The sequence below is a fragment of the Misgurnus anguillicaudatus genome, chromosome 25 (genome assembly GCF_027580225.2).
Source record: "Misgurnus anguillicaudatus chromosome 25, ASM2758022v2, whole genome shotgun sequence".
Classification (NCBI taxonomy): Eukaryota; Metazoa; Chordata; class Actinopteri; order Cypriniformes; family Cobitidae; genus Misgurnus; species Misgurnus anguillicaudatus.
The window spans coordinates 33,946,336-33,959,811 of record NC_073361.2 but is presented as its reverse complement, the minus strand read 5'-3'; the positions used below and the strand labels follow the sequence as shown (position 1 = coordinate 33,959,811).

The window sequence follows — 13,476 nt, the reverse complement described above, 5'->3', positions numbered from 1 at the left end:
ACACAGGCCTCCTAAACCCACCTGAGACACCCGGGGGCGATCATACCCACAATTCATCATTCATCAACTCCCATCTCATTTCCAGTGGGGCCACCTTCAATTTACAGAGTGCTTTACATGTGAAGGTTAATCAATAAACAAGCTCCATCACGCCCGCTTACGAGAGCACAGAGACCCCACATCCAACGTTATTCCCAACGTGTAGAAAATTGGAATAGAAACGCCCATCTAATTCCAAACAAACACGCTGATCATTGGCTCGCCGGGGGAACCGGACCAAATTGGTTTGTGTGTGTGTGTGTGTGTGTGTGTGTGTCTGTATGTGTTAACCAATGGATGCTTACTGCAGCATGCTGCACCATTTATAGTGTCAGTTGCCAAATTGATAACTGAAAAGCGATTGATTGTGTGTGATTTTACTAGAACACTTGTAAGTTATACACACTGAATGAGACCAGTGAGACACAAGGCATTATGGGTTGGATGGATGGTATACAGGCTGAAATGATTACTGCGCTAATGGAGAAGAAACTTGGCCCGAGATCAGTAAATAAAACAGGAGAGTCGATTCCTCTGAATAAAGTTAAAAAGATCTCAGTTCTGGTCAGTTTTACTTTGTTAACCGTTTCCTTTATCCTGAAAGAATCATCACAATCATTACAATACATCACCTTAACATTAAAAGACAGAAGTAAGAACAAATAAAGTCACAATGCATAATACTGAAAACATTTCAATAAGATCTCATTCATTAACTTCTATTTGCTAAGATAGACGAACAATCAGCAATATATCTTTATAGCGCTTATATTAATCCTTGTTAATGTTATTCTTTTACCACTACAGTTATTCATTCATGTTGGTTCATTGTGTTAACAAATAAAATGCTTGATTTCAAATATGTTGAAATTAACATGAAATATTAATGTTATTAAATTAACCCTTTTTGTGAAGTGCCTTCAGTAATTCACAGATAACGATATAGTAGATTATTTACAGTGTGTGGTATATATACATCATTGTTTTATTTCATGTGCAGTATATATTTGCCTTATTCAGTCTGCCACCATGTTGATTTCAAGCAGTGAGGGATGGACGGCCCGGCGTGAGCTTTAAACCTGTTGTGTTGTATCAGGATGCTGCTCATTCAGCCATCAAAACACAGAAAATACATCGTTTTACAAATTCCCACAGAAATTCAGAAATCATGAAATATTAAAATGAGAAAGGACTAATTTTGAGATGAGCATCGCAATGTGTAGATAAAATCTGTTTTGTTATTGGGCTGTTGGCTAATCATTCATTTGTAATGTTGTAAGCATGCATACTTTTTCTTAGAACACCAATATAGTCCTATAACTAAGTACATATCTCCAATTTGTACAGATTGGCAAATTAATACGTTCAATTTAAAACTTATCTCTGGTAAATTTTTTAAGCACATTAACTGGAATCAACAGATTCATTTCCAACGAAATAACATTTGTACACAACAATACTTGCACAACTAACTATCACGTAAGTAGCGTGTTATCAAGTCAGTATTAAGACATTGTTCATGTCTTAAAAAAACATAACGGGGACAAACTCTTGTGATCTATACAAACTGGAGATTTATACTTAGTTAATGTCGTATTGTTGTCGCACTATATTGGTGTTTTAAAGAAACTGATCTCAAAAATAGGTCATTGTCCCTCCTAATTTGAACAATTCATGATTTCTGAGGTTCTTTGTTCTGTAGAAATGTATAAAATTGTGTTTTATTCTGTTTTGATTGCTGAATGGGCAGCATCCGAATATAAAACAATAGGTTTAAAGTGCATGCCTGCCTGGGCGTCCATCCCTCACAGCCCTCAGTTTGAAATCAACATGGCGTCAGACTGAATAAAGTATATTTGGGCAGTATGAATTAAGATGAGACTGATGTAGTTCTGTATCTCATCTTTAGTTTCTTCTCTCTGTCCTGACAAACACACACTGATTCATCTGATGGAGATTCATTGATCTGTGAGTTTAGTGAAATCTGCTGCTCATAGCCATTTAAACACAATAACACAACACAATCACCAGACACGTTTAAATCATGTGTCTTGTTAAATTATTAATGAACTGGTAAATGATGCCAACACCACAGTGTCTTACATTAACCACTAATGATAATAATAATGATACTAATAATAATCATTTAGTTTTAATGATGCGTTTAGTTTATATAGTGCTTTTCCCAGACGGAAGCAAACATGACTGTATCACATAATATAAAACACATTAGACAGCACAGGATGATCAAAATAATTTGATCATATAGTAGACACGAGACTCTCAGACTGCATGTCAAACTCCAAGACAACACATAATAAAAGAGGCAAGATGACGAAAAAAACATTTTATAGTTGTGTTAAGATGAAAAAAACACAAAATAAAGAAGTGTTACTAAAATAATGAATTATAACAAACACCTCTTCTCATATAAAGTCACCACAGTATCTAAAAGAAAATGTATGTTTTAATTCATATTCCATTCTTTTATCAAAGATTCTTTCAAGAAAACATTTGGAGATTCAGTCATCTATGCCCTGTGTTTAAATCCTTTCAGTTCATCTTAATGTGATCCCTGCACCTGTAGGACATTACAGACACAATAATAACCAGAGAATCACTCCCTGATTTTCAGCTTTTTATTTATTTTTTCCTCACGGTGAACAGTAAAAACCATTTAGCTTGTGTTTTATGTCATTTCAAAGCTTTGCCCTTTATGGAAATGCATCGGCGCTTCTCTAGTCGCTTTTAAAAGCCTTTTTCTCTTAATTGCTCCTGAACGGCACATTGTTGAGGAGAAAAAAACGCATTTTCCTGCCGAGTGAATTATAGATGACACTAAAACAATCCCATTATAATATGCTTTCAGAATAGTTTGCAAATTACGGCCGTGGCCACAGATGCATTTTGTGGCGATGTTAAGCGTGGCAGTGACTCTTACCTGATAATGTTTCCTCTTTAATGATGCCAGCGGGTACGGAGGTCACCGAGTCTTTATTTCTCTGTCTAAACTCAACATTAAGCATCTTTATCCAATAACAATCATCTAGAGAAAGCCTGTGTTATTGGTTAATATTAACTATAATCAAATGAGGAAGGAAAGCAATGAGATGTTGTGTCATTATGTGATGAGAGCTGATGGTGATATTGAGCGACTGCAATATGTTTTCTTTCCCTAATTTCTCTTATTTTCCACGAGGGCTTCATTTTGTTGTTTTTGAAGAAACTCGATGTTAGAGATCAGCGTCGATCATGTTTGAGGAACAGACTAGAAACACACGGTGCGTGATTGTCTGCGGATGAGAAGAAATGGGTTTTAGTCCGTCTAATGAGTTACACAAACAGCACACGGCAGGTGTGTCGACCGCAGTCCGTGCCAGCTCCAGTTTTCACAAAGCGAGTGTAATTACCTTACACATTTCTGCAGGAGTCACTAAAAGCCCTCAAGATCATCCGAAGAGACGTTTCTTCTCAACGCCGCCTAGAAACTGATACCTGATATCTGTACAAGAGTACATTAAGTGACATAATGAACCAGGCAGGTGTGTTAACACGGACATATCTGATGTTGTAATTTAATTTTACCTTGTAACCTTGTACAGTGGGCCAAACATAACCATGTATGCCAGCCCATAATAGCTGGAGATCAATGCAGAGTAAGATCACTGATGAAGTGAATGCTGATGTAATGCAGTCCATACTGGACACTTACTGAGAAACCACACACACACACTTACTGTCAGGGAAGAAAAAAGTTCAAAGCATGCTGGCAGATAAAGGTGCCGTGTGAGAACAGTGTGTGTAGTGTTTTAATCTGCAATCAAATATTTCACAGTTTTGTGAATGTGTTTACTGGTTGAAGATGGTGTAATGGTGATGATGAAAGATATTAGGAGCTTGAGGGATCACGCATTGATTCATAAAACTAACAGAAAGAAGTAATTTTGTCTCAAAGGATCAATATTTAGTTAGTTCACCATCAAAAGTTGCCACCAGCCAGATTTATAGCAACATAACAAAATTAATGTTAATGTTTGAGTAAAATATTTCACCCCAAACAACAGCGTGCAGCTTCATCATGACTATTTCTCCAGCACAGACCTTCAGGCTATGAGTTTCTGGTGATCTTTAAACAATAATATTGGTGTGATTATGAATGATGAGATTTCTTTCCTCGGGCTACGAGAGATCAACAGTTACTAGTGCTGGAAACAAGAGAGCGAAGGAGAATTTGACACCTCAACCTGCAATCTTGGCTAGACACACGGGAAATGATGGAGACAAGACCTGACATGATCTGAGATGTTTCAAAGATCACACAGATGCTGTTCTGCTCCATGTAACGTGTGTTTTTTCCTCATGTAAACAGCCAGTCCAGACAGGTTAAGAATTAAAACCGTGAGACTGAGGGTTTAAAAACACAAAATCTAAACTTGTTCTGTTATTTCATTGTTTTTTGTGAATGTATATTTTGTAGGATGTTTCAGTAATGGGATAGCAGTTGCTCAGTGGTTCATGTACAAGTCGGAAGGTTGGTGGTTCAATCCCCGGCTCCGCTTGACCAATTGTCGAGGTGTCCTTGAGCAAGACACGTAACCCCAGCTGCTCCTGATGAGCTGTATGGCACCTTGCATGGCTGACACCGCCATCGGTGTATGAATGAGTTGAATGTATGGGTGAATGTGAGGCTAATTGTAAAGCGCTTTGGATGGCCATTGGTCTATGAAAGCACTATATAAATGCAGTCCATTTACCAATGATTTTGATGTGATGTTTGTGTGTGTACTGTTGTGCTGTTCATGTGTGATGTTTCTGACTGGACATGAAGGCACCAGACTTTATTTCTGAAGGGTTTCAGACAGCATAACTTGGTGATTTAGAGCTTTAAAAGGTTGAAATGAAAAGACAGAAGTGTCTTAATGGCTTTTAAGTCCGTACAGCAGACAGAATGAAGGACTTTTGCATGGATGTCTTCTGCTTTGATTTGGTCCTCACAGGTGTGATCGTGTTATCGATCTGTTCAGTTTTCAGAGTGCTTTGTGAATCACAGCACTGATTGAATCTGTTTTTAACCCCATGCATCCCAAGATTTTCTGTTTTTGAAAACAAGTATCTGCTGCACACTCGTCTAAGGGGTTTATGATAAAAGTAATTCTCGTGTATGTCATGTATCTCATGTGTAATCAGAGTTTACTGTTAAGTTAATGTTTTTGACGTGTATGCAGCAGACACTTATTTTGACAAGATGCATGGTGCACATGGTTCACATGATGCAACGAACACATATTTTGATATGACGAGCAACACACATGACACTCCGGTGACTGTGCGCCCCTTTAGAAGAGAAGTCACCATCCGCCCACTGTGTTAATCCCTTGTTTCTCTTCTTATTTCTTGTCAGTAGTATGCAGTATGTAGTGTACTGTACTGTACAATCACATGTATGGGGTCATACAGCGGTAATGTGTAATATGTTGTTGTCAGCATTTTTATTATTGAGCTGATTGTAGTAGTGGATTTGACAGATGGAGCTCCATCACCGTCTGTGTCTGATCACAAACATCTGACTGTCATCTCTTCATCTGTATCAGCGCGTGATTTCATAATCTACAAATCAATCAAACATGTCAAATGAGATGATAAAACCTTTATTAAATCAAATATTATGACATTATTAATGTATATTAAGCTATGAATATGTACAGAGTTTTTGTGAATATTTAATGTGTGCTGTGCGATTCGAGTGAAATAACATTACTATGAGCTCAGACTCTGTCTCTTTTATAGCAATGCAAACACACCGCCGCAAAGTCAACAGTTGCTTTCATACGAGAGAGCTGCTTTTAATGTTATAAGTTACTCATCAACCATTTTAACTTCCTCTCATAGCCAGAGTTTTTCCACAGCTGTGTTAGTCCAGCAAACACTTCATACACTGAGACATTGAGAGCTCGTGAGACGTGGCACAGGACTGAATTTATCTGATTTCACTCCAATAAAAACCTAAAGCCCTACAATCCAGATGCATTTCATTTACAACTACATTCGTTTTCAGATATTGTCCTACATGAGTTCACAGTTTTCTGTCTGTGAGGATGTGTTGTTTGCCATCAGAGACCTTGATCTGTCAGCATTGAGCGATACCAGCGGTCAACATTGCTGAATAAACAGCTGCTGATGTCACTTCCTGTATACACACGACTCTAGTGAACACAAACCCACACTGTTTATAATGAAACATGATGTGAGACAGCTGATGTTCACTGTAACACGTGTGTTATTATGTATTTGTGTTAATGGAATTGAGTGTACTAGCTGTGTGAGTTAAAACATTATGGTTTTAATTGTCTGTCTGATGCATTCCGTCCAAAAAAATGACAAGCAAAAAAATAATTTGTGACCTGTGTTGGTAAAATGGGTGTGAATGAATAAAGTGTAATTTTGAGCTAGAGGCAAAGAAAAGTGTACATTTAGGTTGAAATAAGTACACTAAGCCCTCATCTAGTGATCCCAGTGCTCTAAATTGTCATAAAACATCTGAAATAATCTTTATTTGTATGTTTGTATCGTCCTAAATGCTTAATCTAAAACAAAGATGCGTTTCCATCCACATGCATGTCTGATATTTTGGTTTGGGTTTTAAAACATGCAGGAATGAGAAAAAAGTGCAGTATTTGTTTGATGTTTAAATAGTTATTAAGAACGATAAGACATGAAAACAATCTTCATTGCCCCGACTGACAGATACGATGCAGATGCGCAATTGTGTGACCCTGATATATACACACATACACAGAATTACAGTTTTAAAAATATTTATTTTGACAAGAATTCACGCAGATATAATCTGTTATGTCTTAAGTAAATGTTTGATTAACTGTTGGGGATCTGATGTGTAAGATTATATTACAGTAGATCTTAAACCTGTCCGTCTCACTGTCAATCAAACAATAAAAGAAAGAAAAAAGTTCAAGATATATATTTTTATAGATATTGTTTTTGACTTTGTGTGTGTTAAATCTATTAGTTTTACAGTGATTTTTAATGTATGGATGAGGTGATTTTGTTTTTTTAAACACCTTTCTTGCAAACTGACATTTTTTTAAAAAATTGCTCATTTTAATTCATTTTGTCATTAAGGGTTTCAAATGATGTTATTTGTTTTTCCTCAGGTTCAGTGTTTATGATGGTGAACACATCTGTGAGGTCTTCTGGACAGAAAGCTCAACTCTATGTGCCACAGTTTAAGGAAAACGACACCCACTGCGTCATATTTCAGTATTATGGAGCGAGTCGAGAGGGTTCGAGTCCAGGACAGCTCTTCATCTACATTAAAGAGAATAACAGTCCACTGGGCATCCCCGTGTGGAACTCATCTGAACCGGTGTTACACAAATGGCATAAAGTGGAACTGGCCATCAGCACCTTCTGGCCCAATTTCTATCAGGTAAGAAAATCATTCGTCTTTTATCAGACTCACATGTAACCTGACATTTCTAATGGATTCAGTTCTCCTGTATGTATGTATGTGTGTGTGTGTGTGTTTGACAGCAACTGTGTCTGAGGTTTCAACAGATCTGGTTGTTGAGCGTTTTTATTTCTTTTCTTTTACTCACGACTTAACACTGTCAAGTTTCCTCCTGATCTTAGTGGGGTCTCCACCTTCATTAAAAGAGGAACTTTAATTATTTTATAATAAAATGCCCCCCTCTTGGCTTTACTGATGATTTTGGTTTGTTTCTTTAACATTTAACAAATAAAGTTCAGCAGATAAAAACTCTTTGTGCACAAGATGGGTGGCCATTTCTACAGGAAATCTTGAGTAGATGAACATTTAATTCCTCTATGATAAAACTCATGAGTGGTTCCTTTGATTCTCAAACCTGTAGTGTTTGTTTTCTTATGTATCAGTTCTCACTTTATTGAGATATTTCTCATAAAATTCCTTATAAATATAAATCTATAAAATAAAATTTCTATTTATTTTTAAATGTAAATTTTTTATTGAATAAAAATAAAATTCCAACTTCTATAAATATATTGTCACGACACGGGAGTGGAGTGAGGACACAAACGCAGAGTTCGGAAAAATAAATAACATTTAATAATAAAACTGGTACAAAACACGAGGAGTACAGGTAAGCAAACACAGGAACATCCAAAATGTGACACAGGGAACAGACAGGGTAGTAATGACATTCATCCGGCGACAGGTGTGAAACAGACAGCAGTATAAATACACAAACACTAAACAAGGAACAGGTGTGATGAGGAATCAGTCCGTGAATTGTCCAGGTGACGTAATCGGAGACAAAAACAAAACATGACACGGACTAGCCGTGACATATAGACCCCTTCAAGGTTTGTAAACATTGAATGATTATCGGGTGCGCGCGCAGCACGGGGTCGAACTCTTCATACCATTTAGGCTTTATAATTTAATCTAACAGTGCTGAAAAATGATGACTTACCTCAAATGAAGTGAGCACTACAAACACAAGCCTCTTTGATCTTTGCATTGTCCCAGTCTGCACGTTAATTGCTTGCAGACGCAGATGTTGTATTTTTTTGTTTTTGAGATTCTGCATGAATCGCGAAAACTTAACGGAAGACCTCGTGCGATTTTCACAGCCCACGACGTAAGTAGGCATTTTTGACGATACCGAATAATACGCAACTCAATCAGCTGTAATGACTTTTCTGACCCCGACATGCGCAGTGGGAACAGCCTGTGACGTGAACCGTGAAGGGGTCTATATATGTTCAATTATGTATGTCAAGTATGAAATACAATATACTGTAAATATACCCTTAAATCACATCAATGAGTCTACAGCATATAGCAGTCCCTCCAGGAACACAGCGTGATTATTTTGCTATCCTGCATAATTTGTTATAGAAGGTGTTATTATTTTTACACGTATAATAACACACACGTAAACACACAGTTTAGAGAAACAGTAGTTTTAAACTTGTGGCTATTGTGCATTACCGTATGTCAGTCATTTTTTTAACTTTTTAAAGAGCGATCCATAAAAAATAAAACAAAAAGAAGATTACTCGACGCACCTTTTATTCATATGTTCTTATTAATATCAAACTTTTTTTACATTTATGCAGCTGAGTGGTCAATTATTTTAATAACATTTTCCTTAAATCATCTTGCTGTTTTTAAAACCACTGTGTGACAGCTGTCTATGTTAATCAAAAAAACAAACAGTGTATCTTGAAGTTGTATTTATTTGTCATATTTTCATTTTGTTTCTCTGTTCTTATTATATGTTTATACAACAATATTTGAAGGCCCCCCCACTTTATTTCTATTAAAAGAAAACATACTTGAGTTTGGCATAAAAAGACAGATGTATATAAAACACTAAAATAATTTTGATTTTAGTATTAGCTTATTGTAAAACTTTTTTGTCTTATTTTAAGTCATCTTGAGGCCCCCGGTTGAGAAATGATCGTTCCATGTGTGTACAGAACAAGACCAAAATCCATAGCAATGTTCATGGTTTAGTGCATTTGACTAAAGTAATGTTAAAGTTTTTTGGAGTTTATAAAGTTGGAAGGTGAGGATTGTGATATTTCGGTCTTATTTTTATTGTAACATTTGGATTTATTTGGAATAATTATATGCTTTGTTCATTGTTTTTCAGGCAAATAGTAAATGTGGTTTTCATTGCTGTAAATGATTGAACTGTGTGTGCACAGAATTAAACATTAAAAGATAAAGTGATGTCCGATGTCTATGGGGACATTTAAATGCTGAATTTTTCTTTAAATTTCAGTGAGATTATGTGGTTTTATTTCCCTACGGTGTTTACACACAAGTTGTGGATGTTTTCATTATTTTATCACCTGCAGTCCTTAGCATGTTAGTTGTTTCTTTGAGCAGTTACTGTCACATGCCGCCAAAAAAAACCATCCACATAAACATATTTTAGATGAACTCTGTTTGTGGTAAAGAAAGCACTCAATGCTCAGACACGCTCGTCAAACGTGCGCTTCTCCCGCGAGAGACCGGCGGACAACAAATGACAAAAGTGTCCAGAGAGAAACCCACCATCTGTCGCCAGACACGTCTCACTAACTTCAGCATGCAGCGTAATTGCTGAAAAAATGTGATTGTGACTTTTTCATACTTCCAGAGATTAACAATGCAGTCTCTAATCTTCAGCGCTGTAGTTAATTAGCAATGCTAGGTTAATTGCAGGTTTGTGTAATTGCTCGGGATCTTAAGAGTTTGTCATGATGAAACCACCTGCTACACAGAAATCCCTCTCGTCTCTTATGTTGTAATGACAGGGTTTGTGTTTTTGTCTCATCTCCTGTTGAGCGTTTCTTCTACTTCACAATGAGAGAGCGATGTCTCTAATTGCGTCGGAGTTTATTCGGGTCACTTCTTTTTAAATTGATAAAACCGTGCAATTTGAATACGGTGATGCTCATGGACTCATCCTCTATGATTCACTGTGACATTTTATCATGGGTATTTTTAATGCACCTCAAACACAATCACAGGTGAGACATTCAGATTGTTTTAGAGGAAGGAGAAAAAGTTTAGATGATTCACAATGATGTCAACTCTCACCTCTGCTTTGTTACCGTGCTATGGAAACGTAAAAGAAAACTGTGTGTTTAATATCTCTGATTTGATTGACAAACAGAGAAAATGACTCAGATTAAGTAGTTAGATGTTTCATTTAATGGGGACATTTCACAAGAAAAAAAAAAATCTTTGGTGTCTCCAGAGTACATACAGTATGTGAAGTTTTAGCTCAAAATACCCCCACAGATCATTTATTATGTAAGGAATAATTGACTCGGGTCCATTGAATTATAAGAAAATAATGCACACCCAAGGTGTAATGTGGAACGACGCGAAGCAGAGTGTCGTTACACCACAGGTGTGCATTATTTTCAAATAATTCAAAGGACCGGAGTCAATTATTCCTATTATACCACGGTTACCACAAACATTGCTCTGGTGCCTATTTTTAAGACATTTGGCAGGTGTGTGGTTACCAAAAATTAATGCATACCCCCGGAACATTTCTCAGCCAATCAGAATACAGCATTCAACAGACCCGTGGTATAAAAGGTGTTAAACTTTTAGGTGTGAGCAATGCAAATGAGCTGATCTCTGCAGTAAATGCCAGTGCTGTGGTGGGAAAATGCAGATTAAGGGGCAGTATTATTATAATAAGATCCCCTTTTGACATCACAAGGGGAGCCAAATTTCAATAAGCTATTTTTTGACATGCTTGCAAAGAATAGTTTACTAAAACTAAGTTAATGGGTTGATCTTTATCACATTTTCCAGGTTGATAGAAGCACTGGAGACCCAAATATAGCACTGAAACATGGAGTCAGATTTTCTTGATATGTCCCCTTTAATGCATTGAAACTAAAGCAGTCCCAATCAAGTGTCTGAAATAAAGTTCAGACAGGATTTCTTTTGTTCAACAATTATAAATCATTATAAATGATACCATCATGTGTCTGTTCTCTAAATAATACAAATCCCGGTAGTAAAGATTAAACCCTCAACTGGCCTTTCATACAGGAACTATTTAAAAAATGTTTAATTTGTTGACTCTCTCTTTTGCTCTTTCTGTCTCTCTCTCTCTCTCTCTCTCTCTCTCTCTTTCTCTCTCTCTCTAGTTGGTGTTTGAAGTTGTGACATCAGGAGAACGTGGTTTTTTAGCCATTCAAGGAATCTCACGACAGGGGCATCAGTGCAGTAAGTCTCATTTAAATACACTCAGCATCAGCAACACAACCAAATCTGAAATTGTGTAAAAACATCTTCACTATCTGCTCCAGACACATTGATAAACAGAATGGACCACAGATGGACATCCTGCTTGTTTCCTTTAAAAGTAGATTAAACAATAGGGTCCAACCAAGGGCAACCTTACAGTCTTTCTCGTGAAGACAACACGGAAGTGACTTAAACTGCAATTCATCAACGGGCCACTAATGCCCATAGACCCTCATGTTAAAATGCCCAAAAAATACAGATTGGAATAATAATAATGGTTTTATATACAATATATAAAAATGAAAGAACAGACCCTTTGTGTAGGTTTCTTTAAAATACAAAATTTTGAGCAAAAAGCTGATATAATTGCAGTTTTGTATAGGACTTTTGTTAGAGATCGGATTCTGAACAAAGATCAAAACATACACATTTAACTGTTTTTGGATCAGTGGATGCTTCAGTGTTTTATAAGTTGTGTAAGAGTCCCACGTAGTGAATAATAGTGGAAATATGGATTACCGTAAAAACTTGTCATTGGCAGGGAAGTGTTGTTTCTTAATTGACGAGATAGCTCATCAATGGTGGGGAAAGAGTTAAGCCTTAAAGTTTTGCATAATTAAGGGCGTGGCCACTTAAGTGACAGGTGGATTGCCGCTGCTGTCACTACCCGTGCGCTAGGTGGGTGTGGTTTCAGCAACCAGGCACCTAAGCTCCACCCAGGTTCCTCCTCTTTGCCTATTTTTGGACGGCTCCTCCCACTGTGGGCTTCAGAAATGCCCTTCAGAAACCTATGGGTTAAACTATGTCCATGTTTTATACAGTCTATAAAAAAGTCTATGGGTCCTTTACCTTTCATAATCCCACAGTTAAACACTGAACACACACTTGTGTATACCTGTGTGTTAGCTTTGCTAAACATTGTCATTGTGTCGTTATATAATGTGTTTGCCCAATACATGAAACTAGCTGGAAATGCATTTCTAGTGGAGAGATAAACAACTTTAATCTGCAGTAGTTAATGGATTTCCAGCAAACCTTTAGATGTCGAAGAAAATTAAGACATTAAATAAAAAAGCAATGTTGATTCCACACCTTGATAAATCTTTTCCTCCACATCTGGAAGTCAATATATCAGTTATCAGTCGTGAAGGCCAGTGAAGAGTTTCATTGTGTGTGTGTGTGTGTGTGTGTGTGTGTGTGTGTGTGTGTCATTGCTGACTATAGTCTGTTCACATGACCTTTCCTCACACTTCTCCTTGAACTTCAGCTAAAGTTATTATACAGTCACATTGTCCTGACCCGACCCGTTCCTGCAATATCCTGATTGGAAAGTGTTGTGCTGAACAGCTGAATGACAGCATGTTGATCCATCTTATGATTAAATCTCTTCATCAGATGTTTCAGTCAGTCATACATTCATATCAGTCCTTCTATTCAATAAAGTGAAATACAAATCTATAGAAATATGTACAAAGTACTAGAATATCCCATGTTTTAAATGTATCAATGGGGTTTTGAAGTGCCTATGAACACTGTGTAAATACTATGATATGTACAGTATTTTATAAGCTGTAAAGTGACATTTATATATTTGGCATAAAGTCTATTTACTTTTCTGGGAAGTGAACCCATGACCTTTATGCTGCTAACACAATGCTCTACCAGGAACA

At 36.8% G+C, this 13,476-nt stretch overlaps 1 protein-coding gene across 1 annotated transcript in view; it reads left to right on the top strand.

Annotated features, from left to right (window-relative positions):
* The window catches only part of ptprma (protein tyrosine phosphatase receptor type Ma), a 181,086-nt gene that overhangs the window by 59,227 nt on the left and 108,383 nt on the right, over positions 1-13,476 (top strand). Inside the window, exons 3-4 of the mRNA XM_073864064.1 lie at positions 7,212-7,486; positions 11,707-11,785. Coding sequence (XP_073720165.1) covers positions 7,212-7,486; positions 11,707-11,785 — 354 coding nt within the window. The remainder of the gene's footprint in view (positions 1-7,211; positions 7,487-11,706; positions 11,786-13,476) is intronic.